Below are 24,441 nucleotides of genomic sequence, written 5' to 3' on the forward strand. Positions count from 1 at the left end.
ACTGGAGGTTATTTGAATGTGATGCTACTGATTGTTTTTTTCTAACTTTTTATTAAGAAATTTGCAAATATACAAAAACCTGAAGGAGTTTCTTAGTGAACACTTCTATACCCACCACTCAGAATCTCCCATTAACATTTTACCATATTTGCTCTGTCACATGTCTATCCATCTATCTGTTTCTCCATCCATTAATTCATCTTATTTTTTAAATGTATCTCCAAGTAAATTGTGGACATCAGTACTTATCTCCCTAAATATATATATATTTTAAAGATTTTTATTTATTTATTTGACAGAGAGAGACACACAGTGAGAGAGGGCACACAAGCAAGGGGAGTGGGAGAGGGAGAAGCAGGCTTCCCGCAGAGCAGGGAGCCCGATGTGGGGCTCGATCCCAGGACCCTGGGATCATAACCTGAGCCCAAGGCAGATGCTTAAGCACTGAGCCACCCAGGTGCCCTCCCTAAATATTTTTTGCTGACCATTTTATTGGCGCTTTGTTACATTTCCTTTGTGTTCTTATCCATCTTGCTAGCTTTCAGATAGCTGCTATGACTGGAAGATCTCCAAGCTTTCTGTGGACAAAACTTATTTGCAAAAATGAGTCAGAATTTAGTTTTAGAACCACAGGTTTATTAAGGCGAAAACCAACTGAAAATCAGGTATGCTAGTCTATTGTGTGACTGATCATCCCAAAGCTTTGGCATAGAACAATAATAAACTTCTATTGCTTCTCACAATTTCTGTGGGTCAGGAATATGGGGACTGCAGAGTTGGGTTGTTCTGATTTGGGATATTGCAAGGCTACAGTCAAGATGTCAGTTAGCCTTGCAGTCACCTGCAGGCTTCACCAGGGCTGGGGTTCCTCTGTAAGGTATCTCATTCACATGGCTATCAAGCTGGTGCTGGGTGTTGGTGGGAGGCCTCAGTTTCTCCCTTTGTGGGTCTCTCCACAGGCTTCTTCTTCTTCTTTTTTTTTTTTTAAAGATTTTATTTATTTATTTGAGAGAGAGAGAATGAGAGATAGAGAGCATGAGAGGGAAGAGGGTCAGAGGGAGAAGCAGACTCCCTGCTGAGCAGGGAGCCCGATGTGGGACTCGATCCTGGGATTCCAGGATCATGACCTGAGCCGAAGGCAGTCGCTTAACCAACTGAGCCACCCAGGCGCCCTCTCCACAGGCTTCCTGAGTGTCCTCATCATGGCAGTTGGATTCCCCCAGAGAGAAGAATCCCAGAGAGAAAGAGAGAACCAGGCAGAAGCTACCCTTTCTATGACACAGCTTCATTCTCTTCTTGAGAAGCAAGTACCTAAGTCTGGAGAAGGCGGCTCTACCTTTGGAAGGGCAGAGAGTTGGAGAATTGTCGGACATGTTCAAAGCCACTGCACGGAGGCTTTTGTTAGAGTAGCATAGCTCATCATGGGTTTGCATCTCTGCTCGTGACCTGGAGCGACTTCCCAAACTCGTCCAAGCCCCAGTTTCCTTGTTTATAAAACGGTGTTAGAGTACCCGCCTGAAGGATTGTCATCAGGTGAAATGACATAGGTCACGTAAACTGCTGAGTACAGCTTCGGGTCTGTTCCTGCTGGGAGGTCGGAATTCTGTTAGTAAGTGCCCCAGGAGAGCAGCCGCGCCCCCATCCTTCCCGGGACCATGACCTGTGCTGTGCAGGGTGCAGGAAGCGTGTGCGCGGTAGGAAAGAGCTCCAGAGAGTACAGCAAGGAAACGAGTCTTGCACAAATGTGCTTTTCACCAGTTGACTGCTTCAACTAGGGAGACATGGAAAAAATGTTGAGAGATACTAGATATTCCGACCCATGGCAACCGCGAGGAAGAACTTGCACTTGGAATAGGAAATGACAAGGTGACTGCTGCTGAGCCCTCCATTCCAGGAACCCTGCAATTTAGCTGGAGAGAAAACTACAGGATGTTAGGAGGGAAAACAAATTATTTAATGTTGGTGCCTAGGAGGGGTGAGTTTTTCAACATGGCAATTACTTTTAATAGTACTATGGATTTAAATGTTCTAGTCTGACTTATAATTAAAAACACTTTTGAGGTAAAATGAGAATGTCATTTGTCTGATCTCTTTATTTTCTCCAGCTACCTCTGAACAGTGCAGACGGGATTTATGAGCTGCATGTAACTGGACGGGCCCAGGATGAGATTTTATTTTCTAATAGTACGCGCTTATCATTTGAGACCAAGAGAATGACTGTCTTCATTCAAACAGACAAGTCTCTATACAAGCCAAAGCAGGAAGTGAAGTTTCGTATTGTTACACTCTTCTCAGATTTTAAACCTTATAAAACTTCTTTAAACATTCTAATTAAGGTAAGTGCCAGACAGAAATAAAGTAAGTTCAAGTCATCTTACTAAAGCTCTCTTTGAAGTCTTGCTCATGTTATTTTAGAATTCGCCATGGGTAACCTTCCCTCCCAACACGAGAGCGCTCTCTCTTGGAGGGGAGATGGTAGAGCAATGGATTCAGAGCTTAGGCTCTGGAGTTGGCCAGCTTGGGCTCCAGTCCTTGCTTCTTCATCGATTAATTCACCTGTTCAAGATTTATTGAACTTCTGTGTTCAGGGCCCTGGGACGGGGCAGTGAACAGAACAGGTTAAATCCCCTGCTCACATCAAGCATATATTTCAGTGAATAGTGTGGAGACAGACACTAAATAAACACATAAATATGTGTCCTGGGTCCTGGGTGGCTCAGTTGGTTGAGCACCTGACTCCTGATCTCAGCCTGGGTCTTGATCTCATGGTTGTGAGTTCCAGCCCTGCATTGGGCTCTGCTCTGGGCAAGGAGCCTACTTAAAAAAAATGTATATAAAGGAATTTGTGTGTGTGTGTGTGTGTGTGTGTGTGTGTGTGTGTGTGTGTGTAAGAAAGTATTTGTTTGCTATTTTCCCTAGGATTGTTAGGCTAGTCCTATTTGAGCAGAGACCTAAAGGAATTTAAGGAATGAGCCCATATACAGGGAACAGCTGTGTAAAGGTTCTGAGGTGGGAACTTGCTAGGTGCACTGGAGAAAAAGAGGCTGATAGTGTCTCAGGGAGTGAGGGGACAATATTAGGAGATGAGGTAAGATGTAGGTGGGTTGGAGGAGGGGTCATACAGGGTCTTCTTGATCATCATATGGGCCTTGGATTTTACTCTGAGTGAAATGGGAATTCACTGGTGAATTATGAGGACAGGCACAACATGCTTTGACTTATAAAAGGATCACCGTCTGCCCTAAGGAGAGTAGATGCTAGTTGTGTGACCTGGAGAAAATTCATCTCTCTCAGCCCTAGTTTCTTTATTTCTAAAATGCGTAATAATAGGGGCACCTCGGTGGCTCAGCCATTACGCGTCTGCCTTCAGCTCAGGTCATGATCCCAGGGTCCTGGGATCGAGCCCCACATCGGGCTTCCTGCTCGGCGGGAAGCCTGCTTCTCCCTCTCCCACTCCCCTGCTTGTGTTCCCTCTCTTCCTGTGTCTCTCTCTGTCAAATAAATAAATAAAATCTTAAAAAAATAAAAAAAACATGCGTAATAATAATATCTCACAAAGGTTTCTGTGAGATAATCCAAGGAAAGCATTTAGAATTATGCCTGACACATAGTACATGCTCACTAAACATTAGCTCTTATGTTTATGGGACTCCTTTGGCAGGGAGTCATTTGGCCTCAGCTCCAACAACACTGATGGTCTGGAGGCGGCATAGTTAGACTGAATGCTTTCCTGTGAGAACCAAGTTGAAGACAATTGAGATCCAGCTGGACCTGCTTTTCTACATTGATGCTAAGGAGAATATGAGACATTTGATCACTTCATAGAAATAGGGTGGTGACAACCCATCCCAGTTTTCCTGGGACTATCTTGGTATTACAACCAAAAGTCACTGGTCTTGGGAACCCTCTTGGTTACCCTAAGGGTTCTGATGAATACCATGGAATGGAAGTCAAGTTCAGGCTTTTTTAGTTCAGTATCTTCTTACTCTTTTTAACTTCTTTGTTGTTATAAATTAAACTAAAAAGCAAACAAAAATCAAGCGAACTTCAAGCCAATTTGTGTTTGTAATAAATACAACCTTGGTCAGCATGGCGCTCAATGCATATTTCTTGAATTTCCAAGAATTGCAGCTCTGTGAATTTCCGCTTTTGCTATGTATTGGAATGTCTGTAAAGGAGGTTGACATAGTGAATAGCATTTCTTTTTTTTTTTTAGACATTTTATTTCATTTTATTTATTTATTTGAAAGAGAGAGCACAAACAGGTGGAGCAGCAGGCAGAGGGAGAGGGAGAAGCAGGCTCCCCACTGAGCAGAGAGCCCTACATGGGGCTCGATCTCAGGACCCTGAGATCATGACCTGAGCCGAAGGCAGATACCTAACAGACTGAGCCACCCAGGCACCCTACTGAATAGCATTTCTAAATTCAAGTAGCTCTCTAAGCAGGGTTTTATGGATTGCACTCATACCATCTTTCAAATCAGCATCTTCTTGTTTCTGGCTGTTTCTATCCAGTCGGCCTCGTTCTACCTGTAGTAATAAAAGTCAGCACTGGATAAATTGCCTGCTTTAGGCATTAATCCAGAAATAACCCTGCTGATGCTGGACAAATTCCTTACAGGAGTTTGTGAGGATTAAGTGAGATAATTTAAGTAAAGCATTTAGAACTGTGCTGGTCTTCGCATTTTTATTATTTTGCCTCTCTATGCTGCTTTAGGGTCTGCCTCTGAAACCTTCAATTTGTACTCTTGGGCTCTTCTCTCCAATTTTGAACTTAGCTTGCCACATTTGACTTTCTCAGAAGCACTCAGAGAAATCTCTCATCCTAGTGGCCTGGCCAAGATGTGGCCCTCTTGGCCACGGGAGGGGAGTTTACACTTGTTAGAAATCCACCTGGAACCAGAGTGTTTGGGCACAGGTGACTGGGCGGGAAGTCATCCTCTGCTCTGTGGCAATGAGGCTGGGGTACGAACTCAGGTCCAGCCGCCTCCTTCCCTGTAACTTGCGGCCAGATCGGAGCTTTGATGCCCACACTGCTGTTCTCCTTCATCTGAAAACAGTCATCTGGGCCAGACTGTGATGTTTTCTCTATTTTTCAGTGTGGAATAGTTGGTTTCTTGGCAAAACTTCCCAGAAAAAAGTAGAACTTAGAAAAAGAGCCCCTGACTTGAATCCATTTGTACTTGCTAGTACAGCACCACCTGCAGGATACGGTGGAGAAGTGCATCTGATGGCTAGGAGGCTGACTTCTCAGGACCCACTGGCCCAGTCAAGACCCTCAGTGATACTGTCAGTAACGATGGAACGGGACAGATGGTAGCTACACTTGTGGTGAACACAGTGTAAGGTGTAAACTTGTCAGATCGCTAAGTTGTAAAAGAAAAAGAATGGCTGTAGGATGTAGCTAAAATATTGATTATCACAGCATATTCAGGGGTGATCAGTGGGGTTTTTTTTGCTTTTTTTTTTTTCTTTTTGGTTATTGAGTGTTACTCATTTTGCCTGCCTCAGTAACTGACTTTCTCAGGATGCAAGGACCTTCAGAGCCCTTTGGCAGTGGTAAAAACATGCCCTAATTCCGGCTTCCTCCAGCTAACGTGGGCTAATGCTATGGAAATAAGCTTCTTCGACCCTGGCCTGGCAGCTGGCTCAGCTGGCTTATGCCCTGACTTCCTTCTTGAAGAAGGTGTTGCTCTTTGTCCAGGTGAATGACCTTACCTGGGGAGAGGTGTTGTTGCCTTGGGGAGATACTTTGTGATTGTGGCCTGGAGGAGCTGTGGCAAAACCAGGACGTCATCCCTGGTGAGGTGAGGGGGCCGCCTTGTTTAAGTGATTTGACTTCTCCAGTTCTACATGCTAGACAGACCCTGGGTGCATAATCCAGGACTCTAACGAGTGGCAGAAATTCTCCTTGGGGACACATTCTCCAGCCAGGGAGCTTATTGCTGGAGACGGTCTGGCCCAGGCATCTGATACTGCGCTGAGCTGAGGCACCTGACAGAGATCCAGAGCCATCTAAAGGTGACTCAGAGGGCACAAGGGGCCACCTTTCCAGCCCCTCCAGCCTGTGGCTGTGGTGGCTGTGCTGGGGACACTGTTCACATAGTACCTGGCTGTCCTGTGTGTGACCTCGCTGGGTTCTGCTGTGACACCACCATGCCTGGCCCACACACATCCTGATGTGTGAAAACTTCTGGTGTTTCTACATTCTCTCTGTTTTTGGTGACAGTTAGGCCTAGGTCTAAGACAGGCTTGAGCAACCAGTGAATTATCTCATTCACTCCCAACCCTCCAGATCCTCGGGGTACAAAGTCATCAAAGACTCCATTTAGGACTTCCTTTGCTTGTAGGGCCATGGCCCCACCTGGGAGAAATGTAAACCCTCACCAAAATAATGCACCAGCAGAGTACGAACATTCCTTTCCCGACAGTTTATATAACACTGGGAATTATTGTTATTTTTTTATTTTTGTCAGACGGACAGAAGAAAATGGTATTTTTTTTTGTTTTCACTTGCATTCCCTTAATTATCAGGCAGCATATATTTATTAGCTATTTGTAGTTTTTCCTTTGCTTAAACTCATGTTTAAATGCTCATGTGTGGGTCTCCCATGCATCATGCTGTGGCAGGCACAGGAGAACTGACTGCTGATTACAATGCCCGTCCCAGGAGTTTGCCAAGGATGGTGACCTGCTTAGTCTTGACTTGCTTTTGGTCTTTGGTTTTAACAATTAGTTTCTGGCTTACTAGACTATGCTTTACTCAGTTCTCAGCATTGTACTTACCTCTGACTTTCACCTTCTCCCCCACTCAGGAAGAGAGGTTTCTTCTGGCTTCTAGTAACTGGGCTAACCCACTACCTCTCGTCAAAGGATAGAGAATAAGAATAAGGGAAAATATTTGATCCCTGCTCTTAGGAGCTCACAGTCTAGTTGGGAACAAAAAACCCCATATATCACCCATGAGTACCTTACGCAGTAATATGTCTCAAAAGGGGTAAACTCTAGGTGTACTAGGGGCTCTCCAGGAAGTGGCCATTTCATCTGTTGGTGGTGTGGATAGGAGGCAAGACACTGGACCTCATTGCATCAATTGGCAGGAAGGGAGGGCATTCCATGCAGCAACTATAGAGGCCTAGATGCAAGGGTGAATTGCAAGCAAATCTGTATGTTTGGAGGAAGATGAGCGTAGAAATGTAGATGGAGTCAGACTCCCTAAGTTCCGTACACCATGTAAAGGAGTGTAGACCTCATTCTGTAGGCAAACAAAAGCCAGCATCACCTAGTGGTCCAGCATAATGATCATAGCCAGGGTGTCTTCACTGCCTGTTGTATTTCTGGAACTGGACCAAGCATGTTGACCACTTCGCCTCAGTCTGAGATTTGTGTTTCAGACGGATAACACTGTCAGCAGTGGGGAAGATGTCTTGGAGGGGCTACACTGGGGGAGGGAGATGGGTGGTAATGGTTAGAAAACAGGACGTGGTGGCTGGATGTGAGGATGGAAAGAAGGGGATAAATTAGAGAGAGATTCAAGAGACGGAGTTGACAGGGCTGGGAATGTGAGAGGAATCCGGGATGGCTGCTGGATTGGCTTGGATGAATGCTGCGTAAGGGGATCGTTGTCTGGGAGAGTCTAGGAAGACTGAAATGTTTTTCATGCATCCCCTTGGCTGATCATCTCTGTGATACATTTTGTTGGATTAAAAGGCACATGGGTTTGAATCCTGAATTCACATATTACTTACAGTTGAGCGCTTACCTAACCTCTCTAGGAATCAGTTTTCTGCTATAATGTGAGGACATTCCTCCCCTGGAGGAGAATTACAATGATTTTTTGATTTTATTTATTTGTTTGACAGAGAATGAGCACAAGTAGGCAGAGTGGCAGGCAGAGGGAAAGGGAGAGGGAGACTCTCCACTGCGCAGAGAGCCCGACTTGGGGCTCGATCCCAGGACCTGAGTGGAAGACAGACATTCAACCAACTGAGCCACCCAGGCGCCCCAGAATTATAATGATTGAGGGATGTGTGAGTTGTAATGATAAGACAGAATGCTTGACATGTGGTGGGCCTTGAATACACGAGGCCTGTGATCTCTACAGTTAACAATAACAACACAAGTTTGGTGGTGTACATTGTGTTCCATGTAGAAGGAAATCTGGTACCAAGAATTAAAAGGTGGAGCAGAATAAAGATGCAGAATATGAGGAAGGAAGAAATTTTGATTATCTTCTGTCTAGTAATATATAGCCAACATTTTCCAAAAACTATCTCTGTTGCCATATTTTGGATGTGCCTGGGAGTGCCGCAGGGCATCATTCATAACCAGATAGGATACACATGTACAAAGCTGTCTTTATACAGTTAACATGTATGGTTTTCATTGTAGGACCCCAAGTCAAATTTGATCCAACAGTGGTTGTCAGAACAAAGTGATCTTGGCGTTGTTTCCAAAACTTTTCAATTGTCGTCTCATCCAATACTGGGTGACTGGTCCATTCAAGTTCAAGTGAATGTGAGTATAAACGTATTTTTAGGGGGAGTGCTAAAATGATTTAAATAGGTCAGGCAGGGAAATATCTTCAAAGTCATTTGTTCAGTGAACAGAAAAATGTTAATCTGAATATCTAGACAATTTAAGTGGTTTATTTTTAATTTACTGTGTTTATCAATGGGTCATCTTTCATTGTAACATACTAGAGTTTTAGTCATTACTGCTTTTTTCTGTAATACAATGTATGAAGGTTAAAACATTGCCTTTTAGTGTAAAACTGATTAATGTTTATTTTACTTATTTAGTGCATACGTTGAGTATTTTAAAACTAAGCAATGAATACGTAGTTATTATTTGGCAGATTTCATCTCTCTGAATAATGACTCCTGATGAGATAACCTACTTTATCTTTGTTTTAAAAAACACAGTGGTCTTCGGAGGTGGGTCGGGGGGGTGGGGTAACTGGGTGATGGGCATTAAGGAGGGCACTTGAAATAATGAGCACTGGGTGTTATACGCAGCTGATGAATCAGTAAATTCTACCTCTGTAACTAATAATACAGTATGTGTAAACTAAATTGAAATTTTTTTTAAAGATTTTATTTATTTTTTCATGAGAGACAGAGGGGGAGAGAGAGAGAGAGAAGCAGAGGGAGTAGCAGGCTCCCAGGGAGCAGGGAGCCCGATGCGGGACTTGATCCCAGGACCCTGGGATCCTGACCCGAGCCGAAGGCAGACGCTTAACCATCTGAGCCACCCAGGCGCCCTAAACTAAATTGAATTTACATAAAAAATTAAAAATAAAAACCACAGTGATTTTAAACAGCCACACTCATTTTCTGTTCCCCAGTCCTCCTTGTCTCCAACTTCTCCACCTCCTTCCTTTGTTCAACCGCCAACTTTTGTAGCTCTGAGACCTAACAGGGCAGGTGCACAACGCCCTCCTCTCTCTGCCCTAGGTTCTCTCCTGCTCATCACTGTGTGATCTTGAAGACTCATTGAGTATTTTCCCATTTTCTTTGGTATTTATTAAAAAATATATAAATGTATGAATAAGAGCTTTTAAAAATAGTTCTATTAAAATAGCTTCTCACTGCTGACATTTTGGACAACAGCTCTTTGCTGTGGGCATTGTCAGGTGCACGGGAGGATGTTTAGCGGTATCTCTGCCCTCAGCCCACTAGATGCCAGGAGCAGCTCTCTCTTCCCTCCGAGTGTGACAAACGCACGTGTCTACAGACATCGTCAGTGTCCCCAGGGGAAAATACCCTCTCTCTCCAGCATTGAGAACCACTTTATTAGAAGGAATAATCATTCATTAGCATAGGACCTTAAGTGAGATAAAAGTACCAAGTGCTTCATCAATAAAAGTTAAAGAAAAATTTCCCCTTTAGTTAACACATTTTGGGGTGACATCCTGAAAGCAGAACTCGTCCCCCCTCGCCAGCACGTGTTTTGAGCACCCACGTAAAGATGAAGAGTGCCGTCGGCCTGTGGAGAGGTGGTGCTGTGGAGGGAGACGTGGGCAACAAGAGAGTGTAGAGGGCGCGCGGGGGTTAGCGGGTGACGAGCCCAGAGGGGACCGGACATTTGTGCTTACCGAGGAGGAGGAGAGTGGATGTTTGGGAGACTTCGGAGAGAGAAAGCTGTGTGTAGAGGTGGGGAAAATGCAAGAGAGCCTCACAGGTCTGGGGGCGTGGGGGAAGTCTGGTGTTCCTGGCACGCGTGGAGGAGGATGGGAGCTGAAGATGAGGTACGCACGAGTTTGAGGGCGTTCGGGGTTTATTCTCAGTACCCACCTTTGATTTCACTGTAAGCTCTCCAGGATCAGTCGTTTGTTTATCCACCCGTCTGTCCATCTTCCCATCGGTCCCTCTGTTGAATATGTGGTGCGGGCTTATAGGGCAGTGGTGGATACAAGGAAGTAAACGCGCGGGATCTCTGTCCTCGAAGACCATCGTGTGCTGACAGGAAGAGAGGCTAAGAGCTGACTAGCTCGAGCGTGTCAGAAAACCCAAGGCAGCACAGCAGCGGAGGGACCGCAAGGTGCTGAGTCAGCGAGGTCCAGCGGGTGCTTCTAAGGCTGCAGTCTGACTGGGACCAGCGTGGGATAAAGAGGGTTTATTGTAAGGACGAGCGCCGATGCTTGTGGGGACACGGCTCCCTCCGTCTCTTGTGGCCTGTGTCGTTCTCTCGTTCTTCTGCCAACCTTTAAATCCGAACCGGTTGCAGTGGCTCCGCTAAATAACCAATATCTCAGAGCCCTACAATCCAGCCTCTTCACCGGTGGCTGGCAAGCTGTGCACGGGCTCCCTTTGGGTCAGGTGTCCACTGTTGGCCCATTCAGAGGCACCTCTGCACGCTGGCCACGTGGGGTGGCAGCCTCCAAGAGGTTAATTTGTTCAGTGAGTGGTGAACAGAATATGTACCAGAAGAGAGAGGGCGATAGAATAGTGGAGAAAGACTTTGGAAGATGTGAGATCATAGGTTGGAAGATTTACAGGTTTTCTCATGCCGTGGTTTGTGGACTTGACCTGTCATGTTGCTTTGGTAGGAAAAAAAGACAAGGAAATGTAGGTACTTACAAAATTCAAATCGTTGACGAGATTTGGCCTTTGCCCACATCTAAAGCCTTGTTAAGTGCCCACCCTTATCCTTGAACCCTTTGCTTTAGACATATTATATGCTTTAAGTTTCTTAAACTCACAGTTCTGTCTGATCCCAGAGCCTTCCCCATGCTGTTCCCTCTGCCTGGAACACTCTTTCTGCTGTAATTCTAGATGCTTGCTTTTGCCCTTCAGGCATCATCTAAAATGGCCTGATCCCTCTAGACATCCCCAGAGCACTCTGTGCTTGGTTCATTCATGTCACTTTTAACTGGTGGTACCTAATAGACTGTGGTCTTTTGGGGCTTGTTTGCATCTGTATCTCCGTGACTTAGCACATGTTTTGTGCTTGGATATTAGTCAGTATCTATTAGATGAGTGTATTAAAGCTCTATGATAATCCTTTGTATTGAACTAAATATAATTTCTCCTTTTCCACATTCTGTAAAGCATCTTCGTCTTTTAGAAGACAAGCATATTGATCGGGTACTTACTGGTGATTTTTTCCCCCCAAATTTTATTGAGGTATATTTGACAAATAAAATGATAGGATATTTAAAGTGTACAATGTGATTATTTGATATATATACACGTTATGAAAGGATTCCTTCCAGGTGACATCATGTAAAGGCACACACTAAGGGAAAATAAGCACTTTTATTAAAAAAAAAAAAAAAAAAAAGGTCCTTTAAAGTCCGCCAGGGGTCAGTATAATCAAAGAAATGTTATGGGAAGCAAACCCAGACTCAGTCTTTGTCTCTGGTTTTTATCTTTCCTTGACTCCTGCATAGCATTCAAAGACTGTTTATTGGTTATTATTAAACTCTTTTTTTTCCCCCAGCAGTGAGTAATGACTATGGTGGAAATGTATTTATTATTTAAATAGTCCACCACGGTAAACTATATTTTCGTTTTTCTAAGGCAGTGACCATTCTCAGTATAAATCTCAGGGAGGAGAAAATATTTATTTCAGAAGAATGTTTGAAATTCCATTTGTTTTTAGAAAAAATATGGAACAATCCTAGTATTACACTTATCAGAGCTTTGATTTGTAGTGACTGTGCAGATTATCAGCGTGGCATTCTTAAATCACCCTTTTTGCTAGGTCAGAAAAAGGATCCTTTAGGTAGAGCACATTTGGTGGGTTCCTTGGCATTTCTACAACTATAAAATGTACCTTTATGTGAGTGAGTCATTTACTGTATGCTAACCTTTCTGGATTAGTTATATTGCTTTTGACCTTCAAGTTTTGGTTTTCACTTTCAGGATTTTTTTATAATGAGTAATTATTTTGATTTAGTAAGATTTCTAAGTTTTTGTTCTTATTTTTATCTTTTTATTGTGTAGCATATAATGGTAGAGCATAGTAAGTTCCCTATATATTCACAGACCTGCTTTTTTTACAAAGCTAATTTAATTAAATTGCAAAGCTGCTCTTGATGATAACTTTTAAAGTCTTTTAAAATTAGTAAAATTTAGTAAGAGCACTGATTTTTTTTTAAAGTTTTTATTTTATTTATTTATTTTTAAAAAAGATTTTATTTATTTATTTGACAGAGAGAGACACAGTGAGAGAGGGAACACAAGCAGGGGGAGTGGGAGAGGGAGAAGCAGGCTTCCTGCAGGGAGCCCGATGCGGGGCTCGATCCCAGGACCCTGGGATCATGACCTGAGCTGAAGGCAGACGCTTAACGACTGAGCCACCCAGGCACCCCTAAAAGATTTTATGTATTTATTTGAGAGAGAGCACAGGCTGGGGGAGCATTAGCCAGAGGGAGATGCAGGCTCCCTACTGAGCAGGGAGCCCGATGTGGGACTCGATCCCAGGACCCTGGGATCATGACCTGAGCCGAAGGCAGACACTTAACTGACTGAGCCACACAGGCATCCAAGAGCACTGATTTTTTATGTGTGCTGCTTATGCATGTACTGAATTTGTATACCTGCCTGGAATGTGGATAGTTCTTTGCTGCGTTGGGGACTGTGCTTCTTCTCTTGAGAAGAATCACCATCCTTTCTACCTCTTCCAGCCTCCTGCCCCAACATCCTTTCTCCCTTAACTTCCAAGGGCACTGTGACCTCCCCTCAGAGGGAAGAAGTTTATTTTAGCTGTAATACCTCTTCATAGTAGTGTGTATTACAGAGTTGCTATATTTCAGGTACATTAGAGAACAAGTGGGGAAATGTGCTCCAATTTAATAATCATCTTACAAATATCCCTTGGGCAGATAACTTGTGAAAGTTAGACGTTGCTTGTATTTTCATTTTTTTTTTTTTGGTAATACTTCTCTAGGTGCCTTATCTCTCTAGGTATCTATCTCTGGACTGGTATCCTTGGCTTTCCCAAATAGTTGCATATTTTTTTTCATTTTTTAAAATTGTGGTAAAACATATGCGGAATTTACTATCTTAACTATTTTTGAGGGTACAGGCCAGTGGTATGAAATACATTCGCATTGTTGTGCCTCTGTCACGGGTCTCCATCTCCTGAACTCTTTTCATCTGGCAGAACTGAAACTCTGTGACTAAACACTAACTCCCCAGTCCTCTTCTTCCTCAGCGGGGGGCAGTCTTCGCTCTCCTTCCTGCCTCTATGAATTTGACTATCTGAAGCACCTCATATGGGTGGAGCCATATAGTATTTTTCTTTTTGTGACTGACGTATTTCACTTAGCATAATAACCTCAAGGTTCATCCAGATGGTCACACATGTCAGAATTTCCCTCCTTTTTAAGGCTGAAAAATATTCCATTGTATGTATATACCAGGATTCATTACAAATGGTCTTGCATCTCTGATTTAAAAATTGTATTCCAGGTTACTAGAATACAAACAAATTGTATTTCTGGCTTAGAGGCTCTTTCAGAGAACTTCTAACATTGGTGTGTGAACACCAGGCTCCTAGAGCGGGGAGGGATCTGGCCATCCCAGCCCTCTCCCCAGGGGCGCCCACAGCCCCGAGTTCCAGGCCTCTGGGTGACCTAAGCATGGGCGCTCATGTTCCTCTGAGAACCCGAAGGGAGATCGAGTCACAGAGACAATCCTGCTCCATTGATAATTGGGCCATTGCCCTTTTCCGTAGTGGGCAATGGAAGAGGGAAGCCTGTCTTCCCTTCCGGAGGAGTTCGTGCAGCAGAGTTGACCGCCTGAGGCTGCACTTGCTAGAACCTACCAGTGGTTCTCTTTTTTTAGATTTTTATTTATTCATTTGAGAGAGAATGAGCTGGGAGAGGGTCCGAGGGAGAGGGAGAAGCAGGCTCCCCGGTGGAGCAGGGAGCCTGATGTGGGGCTCAATCCCAGAACCCTGAGATCATGACCTGAGCTGAAAGCAGACACTTAACCAACTGAGCCACCCAGGCGCCCACCTACCAGTGGTTCTTAAACAGCAGTGTGCCTAAGAACCAACTGACTGGGGAGCTTATTTAAGATGCCGAGTTTAGGGCACCTGGGTGGCTCAGTTGGTTAAGCGACTGCCTTCAGCTCAGGTCATGATCCCAGGGTCCTGGGATCGAGTCCCACATCGGGCTTCCTGCTCAGCGGGGAGTCTGCTTCGCCCTCTGACCCTACCCCCCTCATGTTCTCTCTCTCTCTCATTCCCTGTCTCTCAAATAAATAAATAAAATCTTTAAAAAAAAAAAGATGCCGAGTTTGGGCCCTGCCCCCAGATCACAAGTCACAAGATCACAAGTATTGCTGGCCTGGGACCTAAGAATTTGCATTTTAAATAAGCACTCTGGGAAATTCCATTTGTCTTCTGGACCACCTCTTGAGAAGTGGTGATTTCTGTCCTTGGCCAGGCAGCCTTACTTTCTGTCCATTCCTCTGAGAGGCAGAGTCGGGTGGTATACAAGGCACGGAACAGGAGACATTCTTTAATTCCCTAGTGGGGAGACTCTGAGCTATTGACTTTGACTCTAGGTAACTAGCTCTATAGACCTGGCACCCTAGCTTAACCATAACAGATTTTTGGGGAAAAGTTGTGTTTTTACAACAGTATCTCTGATGATTTAGATGCATAGCCAGCAGGGGAACCACCAAACAGGCAATCTTGTGGTCTCTTTGAACTGCAGTTTCTCAGCCCTTGTGTCTCCCTGAGGCAGTGTTGGGGTGGGGACGAGAAGAAGGTGAGAGCTCGTAGTCGAGGCTGGAAATCAGTCTTCTGGAGCCCTGTCTAATACATGTGCGTGTGTCCAGTTACGGAATTCAGAAGCATTCTGCCTTAGTTGCTCCTTCGTTTATAGCAGTTGCGTCCATTCTTTTGAGTTACTTGTTGTGGCAAGGTTAGTAAGGGTTGCCAGCAGCATCTCACAACTTCTCATAGCCTTGCAGCCTGCCCCTTATCTTTCCAGCCTTGCTACCTAGCTGCTGCCTGGCTCGGTTTGCTTTGGTTGGAGCCGTTTGTCCTAGGAGCACATCTTTGTTTGGACAGTTTCTGTCCTTGAAGTTTTCTGCAAGTAGCATCTGGTGACCCCTCCCCTGGCTTGTGCTGACAGCTGAACAGAAAGCATGGAGCAAACTGTGACAGGTCAGAAAACAGTGGCATCCTCTGGAATTTGGACGGAGCTTCCAAAATACTGTCACTAGCCTCCGCTTGAAGGAAGACTGCTTTCTTTTTGGGAAACACTTCAAGTTCTTCAAGTGTGCAGGGAGAAAGTGGGGGAGGGAGGGGAGTTGGTTTGAGGATTTTGATTTCTTATAGCAGCAACTGACAGAGGTGAGCACTTCGTTCTCCATTCTTCCATGGGCCCTGATACACATCATCTCTACTGCAGCACTTACTGCTCAGGGTAGCTGTTTCCTTGTATTGTGGCAAAATGTAAATAACATAAAACCATTGTAGCCATTTTTAAGTGTATAGTGTTCAGTGGCATCAAGTACATTTACATCCATCACCACCACCAATTTCCAGAATTTGTTTCATCTTTCCAAACTGTGATCAGGGTAGTTTTTAAAAATATGACTGCCTTATTTATTAGACTGTGAGTTCCTTGAAGGTAGGAGTTCTGTTTCATTAATTTTCATGTTTATTCTGTCTAATTGGGTATCTGACCTGTTGCGGGAACTCGTTCATGCTTGTGGGAGGAAAGAATGAGTGAATGAATGGTTTCTCCTAGGCTATTGCCATTGGTTATTATCCTTTGCTTTTTTTTTTTAAGATTTTATTTATTTATTTGAAAGGGAGAGAGAGAAAGGGAGAGCGTGCACAAGCATGAGCAGAGGCAGAGGGAAAGGGAGAAGCAGACTCCCTGCTGAGCAGGGAGCCCGACGTGGGGCTTGATCCCAGGACCCTGGGATCGTGACCTGAGCCGAAGGCAGACGCTTAACTGACTGAGCCACCCAAAATGCCCAGTGGGGTGCATTTTAATTGCTGGACTCCAACCTAATTTTTTTGAGGAGTTCCTTGTCTTGTTCTTCCCCGCCAAAAGCTGCCCTAGGAGTGCTCTTCCTTTCAAGTGTGTCTTACCTACTGCTCTCTTCAGGTACCTCTTTTTGGCAACAGGCAGAAACTCTGGGATCAGACGTTAGCATCAGTGAAATGGAGGCTCTCAGGAGACTGTCAGCACGTAGCACGGTTACCCAGATCCACCTCTTCATTTTATGCAGGAGGAACTGGAGAGAAGTTGATGTGACCTGGTTAGGTTTACATGGTGTTTTGGTAGCATCAGGGCTAGGAGCTAGATCTCCTGACACTTTCAGCTGTAGAACATTAAATTATTTAATATGTGCAGCAAGTGCTATTTAAAGATGGTCACCTTTTTGGTTGAGTTTAGATGTCAACAGAGCTTGCTGTATGCATTGATGGAGAAGGTGTTCATCTCTGTGACATGATTTGAGGGTGCCATACAATCACTCCCTCACACATTGGCTTGTTTTCTTTTTAAGTTTTCATTTTAATTCAGTTAGTTAACATACAGTGTAATATTAGTTTCAGACGTACCATATGGTGAGTCAGCACTTCCATACATCACCCTGTGCCCATCATGACAAGTTCACTCCTTAATCCCCATCACCTCTCTCACCCATCCCCCCACCCACCTCCCCTCTGCGAACCATCAGTTTGCTCTCTATTGTGGGGAATCTGTTTCTTGGTTTGCCTCTCTCTTTCTTCCCCTTTGCTCGTTTCTTTTGTTTCTTAAATTCCACATGTGAGTGAAATCATATGGTATTTGTCTTTCTCTGGCCAATTTATTTTGCTTTCACATTATACTCTCTAGCTCCATCCATGTTGTTGTGAAAGGCAAGATTTCATCCTTTTTTATGGCTGAGTAATATTCCACTGTGTGTGTGTGTGTGTGTGTGTGTGTGTGTGTGTGTGTGTGTGTGTGTATACATGCCATATATATATTTGCCACATCCTCTTTACCCATTCATCAGTTGGTGGACACTTAGGCTGCTTCCATAGTTTGGCTGTTGTAAAAATACTGCTATAAACATTGAGGTGCATGTATTCCTTTGAATTAGTATATTTGTATCCTTTGGGTAAATACCCAGTAGTGTGATTGCTAGATCATAGGGTAGTTCTATTTTTTAACTTTTTGAGGAACCTCCATACTGTCTTCTATAGTGGCTGCACCAGTTTGCATTCCCACCAACAGTACACGAGCTTTTGTTTTTCTCCACATCCTTGCCAACACCTGTTGTTTCTTGTGTTGTTGATTTTAGCCATCCTGACAGGTGTGAGGGGATATCTCATTGTGATTTTAATTTGCATTTCCCTGATGGTAAGTGATGATGAACATCTTTTCGTGTGTCTGTTGGCCATTTGTATGTCTTCTTGGGAGAAATGTCTGTTCATGTCTTCTGCCCATTTTTAATCAGATTACTTGTTTTTTGAGTGTTGAGTTTGGTAAGTTCTTTGTATATTTTGGATACTAACCTTTTATTGGATATGTCATTTGCAAATCTCTTCTCCCATTCAGTAGGTTGCCTTTTAGTTTTGTTGATTCTTTTCCTTCACTGTGCAGAAGACTTTTATTTTGATGTAGTTCCAATAGTTTATTTTTGCTTTTGTTTCCCTTGCCTCAGGAAACATATCTAGAAAGAAGTTGCTATGGATGTCAAAGAGGTTACTGCCAGTGTTCTCTTCTAAAGGTTTATTTATTTATTTATTTGTTTGAGAGAAAAAGAGAGAGTGCGAGAGCACGTGGCGGTGAGGGGCAGAGGGAGAGGGAGAGAGAGAGAGAATCTCAAGCAACAACTCCCCACTGAGTGGGGAGCCCTGTGTGGGCCTTGGTCCCACAACCCTGAGATCATGACCTGAGCCGAAATCAAAAGTCCAACACTTAACCACCTGAGTCACCCAGGTGCCCCTCCCTGTGTTCTCTTCTAGGGTTTTTATGGTTTTAGGTCTCATATTTAGGTCTTTAATCCATTTCGAATTTGTTTTTGTGTATGGTGTAAGAAAGTGGTCGAGTTTCATTCTTTTGCATGTAGCTGTCCAGTTTTCCCAACACCTTTTGTTGAAGAGACTGTCTTTTTTTCCATTGGATATTCTTTCCTGCTTTGTCAAAGATTAGCTGTGGGTGTATTTCTGGGTTTTCTATTCTGTGCTATTGATCTATGTGTCTGTTTTTGTGCCAGTACGCAGTGTACCAAATTGTTATATCTTATAGTTCAACATCAAAAACAGTAACTTTACATTGATAAGATGTGTGTGTATAGTTCCATAAGATGCTTAGTTTTCAATGACAGAAGGAGTTTTGGAAAATTAGAGCTCACTGGACTCTGCTAGTGGCCGCCCTGGTACCAGGGTGGGTCACTACAATGAATACCATGTCCCTGGGTGGAGTGAGAAAAGGAGAAATGAGCAAGAAATGGAATTATTTTGCCTCAAGGGTAACTTTCCCATTCAATACAAAGTTATAGCTACACTTCTGCTTTTTCCTCTTGCTTGAGATAGGTGCCCAAGAAGGGGGTCATGTGGCATAGCTTTAAAAACTTTTTTTTTTAATTTTCTGTAGAAACAGGGTTAAGCGGATGATTTTTGTTTGTTTGTTTGCTTGCTTTAAAGAGAGTGTGCTTCTAGTTAGCACTTTTCGGCTAAGGAAACCAGTTTGTCTGTTGTATAATACAGCATAATATTTGTCCTGCAAATGGAGAAACATCTTAGGAGTATGCATGTGCTTGTGGCATTGGGTGACTGGTCCGCCATCCTTTAACTGGAGTCTTATATGGTCTATGTCTTGGTTATTGGTTAGATCCATTTTCCCCAAGTCCTATTACTATGAGCAACTATCAGGTATAGAACAACTTAAGTTCTGCTTTAGTTCCAGTCTTTATGAGTACCAGAATATTTGTCATTCTTTCTAATGAGAGAAGGGATTCAGGAAAATGCTGTCTCATGGGGGAGATTCTGGCCCCTCCCTCCTAACTCTCAGTAGATAATCTTTCTTTCTCCTTCATAAGCAAAACAGAATTTGTCAGATAGGATTTTTTTAAATTCCTCTGCCAGATCTACGTGTCTGCCTGTGTGTGCGCCCATCTCAGGGTCATCCTCTTTCCAGAAAAGATTTAATTCTTTGTATCTAAGACCAAAACTTCAACCTCTTTCCTGGCTTCTCCCTTCTACTTTCTCAGAAATCTTACAATATTAATGATCTCTTCTTTCTCCTGAATCTTCAACCTGGATTTTTTTCTCTCTCTCCCTCTTTCCTGGATCTTTCCACAAAATCTAGTCTGTTCAAATCTCTCACATGATTAAGGGGAGGGGAGAGAGAGAGAGAGAGAGAAAGAGAGAGAGAGAGAAATTGGGAGAGAGAGAGATTGGGAAGGGTCACTAAACTCTCTGACCCTAGTTTCTCTGCCAGTAACTTCACTTTCTTTGTCTTTCCCATTCTAGCCAATCCTTTAAAAAAAGATTGTCTAATCTCTGTGCCTCCCACTTCCTCAACTCATTCCAGTTTGGCACTTAGGTTTCTTTCTATGGGTTTGCTAGTCTGGATTCTTCTCCTTATCTTGTTTTGTCATTTATTCTTTCTTACATATGGGCATATCATAAGGTTTGGCTTTATGTTTCTTTCATTTCTCACTCTAGACCACGTCATCCATAGATATGGTTGTATTTTCCTTCTATACATTAATCACTTTCAAATTTGTCTGAGAGAATCCAGACCTCTGTGTTCTAGACCTTTATAATCACCTACCTACTTAACATCTCTACTTGGATGTTTTAAAGGCTTCCTGAACTCCTCATGTCTGATTATCATTCTTATAATCTTCCCTCACCGCGTCTCCAGCATTCTCCAGCATTCTCTAGCTTATTGAATTACTCTACCATCCACCCAGTTGTGCAAGCTGGATAACCTTGGCATTTTCTTGACATCTCCTGCTCTTTCACCACCCTCACCCAGACCTTCACCGATTCCCATAGATTGTATCCTTAAATATATTTCAAATCCATCTACTTCTACTTCTCTTTATTTCCACCTCTACCTTTTTTTTTTTTAAAGATTTTATTTATTTATTTATTTGAGAGAGAGAATGAGAGAGAGAGAGAGAGCACATGAGAGGAGGGAGGGTCAGAGGGAGAAGCAGACTCCCTGCTGAGCAGGGAGCCCGATGCGGGGCTTGATCCTGGAACTCCAGGATCATGACCTGAGCCGAAGGCAGTTGCTTAACCAACTGAGCCACCCAGGCGCCCTCCACCTCTACCTTTTTTGTCCAGGCCACCCTCCTATTTTCCCTAGATATTTGCAATGTCTCTTTTTTTTTTTTAAAGATTTTATTTATTTATTTGAGAGACAGAGAGAATGAGAGAGAAAGCACATGAGATGGGGGGAGGGTCAGAGGGAGAAGCAGACTCCCCGCTGAGCAGGGAGCCCGATGCGGGACTGCAATGTCTCTTAATGCATGTCCCTAAATTTGCTGTTTTCCCCTTGCAGTCAGTTCCCTACATGGCAGCAAAAGTAATCTAAACATTAAACTGGATCATGTTCTTCCTCAGCTTAAAACTCTCCACAGCCTTTCCATTGCCCTCAGAATAAAATTCGTATATTTCACCATGGCCTTCACAAGGCCCTCCCTGCTCTTGACTACTTTTCCAGCCTCATCTTCAGAATTCATACTTCCCTATAAATTTAATTCACAGCTTTTATCATTGTCTATAATTACATATTCATGTGTGTGATTATTTGATTAATGTCTTCTTTCCACCAGATTAAAAGCCCCATCCTGGGGAAGTATATCTCCATCACTGAACACAATGCTAAGTGCACTTAGGTGCGATACTTCTCTGTTGAAGGATGGGTGAATGAATGCATTTGTTCTGTTTGGGCTGCCGTTCTGTTAAATCTGATTCAGTAGCTCTGGAGTGGGAACTGGGCATCTTTGCTTATTGAATCTACCACAGTTGATCCTGATGTCTGGGCTGAAAACCCCTAGAGAAATATGTTGCAACTGCCCTGTGACCACAGATGTTTAGACTCTAAACAGGAAAGGCAAGGACAATGTGAACGTTAACAAACATTTCTGTTTGTTAACAAATGATATCTATCATTTCTCCAAGTAGGTCAATATACATCCACTGACACTCTTGCGGATGGTATTTTCATTGTGATTTCTTGATAATTTTTAAGTTCTTTGCTAATTTTATGGTAAAGATGAGAGAGGGAAAAAGATGGGATATTACACAATTACTGTTCTGTAGGTATTAAGGTTAAGCATAGGGAAATTAGTAGGCATCTGAATAAAACTAAAAATTTGGAATTTTCCTACTGCATGTTAGGTGGGAAGAAATACCAGTCGTAAACATCTAAAGACGGTAAGACACAGACCCTACTTTCAAGGAACTTACAGTCAGGGAAGTCTTCATGGAATCAGTGCAAAGAGCATTACGTTGGGAGTTACATGACGTGGGGCCTTATGCTGTAGTCGACGGGCTGTGGACAAATCGTGTCAGCTCTGGATCTGTTTCCTCAGCTGTAAAATAAGGGGCTCAGGGCAGAGGACTTGTAAGCCTCTTCATGCCTTTAAAATTCCATGCTTCAACTACATGGAAGTGGAGGGCACTGTAGGGCTCAGATACGGACCTTGGGGGTAGAGGTGGAATGGGGTTTGGAGCTAGGTGACAGCGGTAGAGTTGGGAGCAGGCACTTGCCTGGAGTGCAGGTCCTTCAGGGAGTAATAGTCATAGAGAATGTTGGAAAGGTGTGTGGGTCGAGCTGTGGAACATATTGGATATCAGGCTCATGTTTTAGATTTCATTTTGTGGACAGTGAGGGGGCTCTAAAAACTTTATTTTTCTTTGAGTGTTGTTAATGTCATAAATTTCATGTAAGACTTCTGAGGACAAAGAAAGCAAAAATTGTATGTGAATGAGTCTCTCATTATAAAAGATATAAAAATTACACTTTTATTATTTTCCTCTGATTATACAAGTAATGCATGCTTAATGTAAAAACACCAAAACATTGTTCAGTAGACAGAATGACACGCTTACGAGAAAACCCTGGACAAAAAAAATATGTCATCAATACTTGTTGTCTTGTTGATTTTTATAGTATGACATGATTGCAATAGTATTTTAGGAAGATCATAGCACATGGGGTGATTAAAAGGAGAGGAACTGAAGTCAGGGAGATGGCCAAGGGGTTAGTATCATTGCTTCGCAAATACAGCCTACCTTCTGTATTAGGTTATAATAGTCTAGTCTGAAGGTAATAGAGGGTTGCTTTAGGGGAGCAGCACAACCTAAAGAGAAATGGGTGAATTCAAGAGACACTTTAAAGGAAGATTCATCAGGTTTAGGGACTGATTGGATTGTGATTGTGAAAGGGAGAAAGAGGAGTAAAAGCTGTTAAATTAATGAAAGAAGGCTATTAGACTGATGTGGCTCTATTCCCGTGGCGGACTACTTAAGCAAACCAAAATCTAAGTCAGTAACTCCCTCAAGGATACAAAATCAAAATGCTAGGGATAACCAGTCACAAACAGCCAACTAGGGTTTAAATTACAGCCAGTCAATAATTTCCTTACTTTGTTTCTGCCTTTTCTCTATCAAAGTTTCTCCCTGAGCTCCTGTTGGTGGAGCATGCCTGACCCCTTGCAGTTCAGGACTGCCCAATGCCAATCAATTTTTGTTCACATACGCTCTTTAAAATTTTTAATGTGCTTCAGCTTACCTTTTGACAAGGTGACTCTGGGATTTCACGTGTGGTGTCTGGGAGAATCACCCATTACAAGGGAAGTCAGGGCTGGAAATTTGGTTTAGGGGAGAGAGATGGGCAAGCTGATCAGAGGGAACTCAATACATTTAGCAGCTAAACAGAGGAGCCAACCAAAGCAACAAAGAATGAACAGCCAGGTTTGGAATGAGAGAACCAAGAGAGTTCAGGCACAGAGCAAAGGAGAAGGGATTCAGAGAGGGTGGCCACAGTGTTAGGTGCTGCAGAGGACTCCAGGAGAACCAGGCCTGGGAGAGAGGCCACGGGCAATTAGCAGAGGCAAGCAGCCGCTTACTGAGCACTCTTTCAGGCCAGTGACATGGTAGAGGTAGAGTCCAGGTGCAGGGGCAATAGAGTATAGACAGCTCCTTTAAAACTTTAGTTTCTAAGGAGAGAATTAACATAGTATGTTGTGGGGACAGCAGCAAAAATACCATATGATTTCATTCGTATTATGGAAAGGTAGACATTTGTGCAAGAGTCGAGAAATCTAACCATTACGGTTCTAGTGGGAAGAGAAAAGTCAGAATTGTCAATATCCTCTGCATCCCCAGCCTTTCTTAACATGAACAGTTGGCCAGTTTGGTGTGCCCAGTTATTTGTGTGGGACTGTGAGGTTGAGCATGTATAACTGAAAGGTGCAATACGAAAACCACAGCATTATCCTTTTGCCATTTAGTCCTATTCTTTGGGACCAGTTCTGCCCTATTACTTGGTTGAAATGTAGGGCAAATCCCACTATCTTCCTGGTTATTTTTTGGTAATAAATGTTCTGTCATTTTTGGTTATATTTACATACAAAGAAGAGTCTATGTTCAATAGCTAATATGTCCAGCCCAATAAAGTCAAGTGCTATCTTCTTCCAGGTTGGGTCTTTTCTGGTCTGACTGCCTCTCTCTGGCTCACCAAGCTGTGTTCGACAACTCCAGGATTGAATGGGGTGGAGGGAAGAGAGGCAAGGGGTAAAAAAATCCTTACTTGATGTATAAGGACAAGTCATATCGATTTGCCAATATATGTCCTACCAAAACGGCAATTTAATATGGTTCAACATCACTTATGAAAGAAATTGAAGAGGACACAAAGACATGGAAAGACATTCCAATGTTCATGGATTGGAAGAACAAACATTGTTAAAATGTCTATACTACCCAAAGCAATCTACACATTTAATGCAA

At 43.3% G+C, this 24,441-nt stretch overlaps 1 protein-coding gene across 4 annotated transcripts in view; it reads left to right on the top strand.

Annotated features, from left to right (window-relative positions):
- The window catches only part of CD109 (CD109 molecule), a 171,005-nt gene that overhangs the window by 26,844 nt on the left and 119,720 nt on the right, over positions 1 to 24,441 (top strand). For all 4 annotated transcript variants that reach the window (XR_012381956.1, XM_073905229.1, XM_073905227.1 and 1 more), the window contains exons 4-5: positions 2,106 to 2,336; positions 8,392 to 8,517. Coding sequence is in view for 3 of the 4 variants with exons in the window: in XM_073905229.1 (XP_073761330.1) it covers positions 2,106 to 2,336; positions 8,392 to 8,517 (357 nt within the window). In the remaining variant the exon portion in view is untranslated. The remainder of the gene's footprint in view (positions 1 to 2,105; positions 2,337 to 8,391; positions 8,518 to 24,441) is intronic.

The sequence above is a fragment of the Callorhinus ursinus genome, unplaced genomic scaffold, assembly GCF_003265705.2.
Source record: "Callorhinus ursinus isolate GAN/ISIS: 27379988/994484 unplaced genomic scaffold, GSC_fseal_2.0 scaffold22, whole genome shotgun sequence".
In the NCBI taxonomy this organism is placed as follows: Eukaryota; Metazoa; Chordata; class Mammalia; order Carnivora; family Otariidae; genus Callorhinus; species Callorhinus ursinus.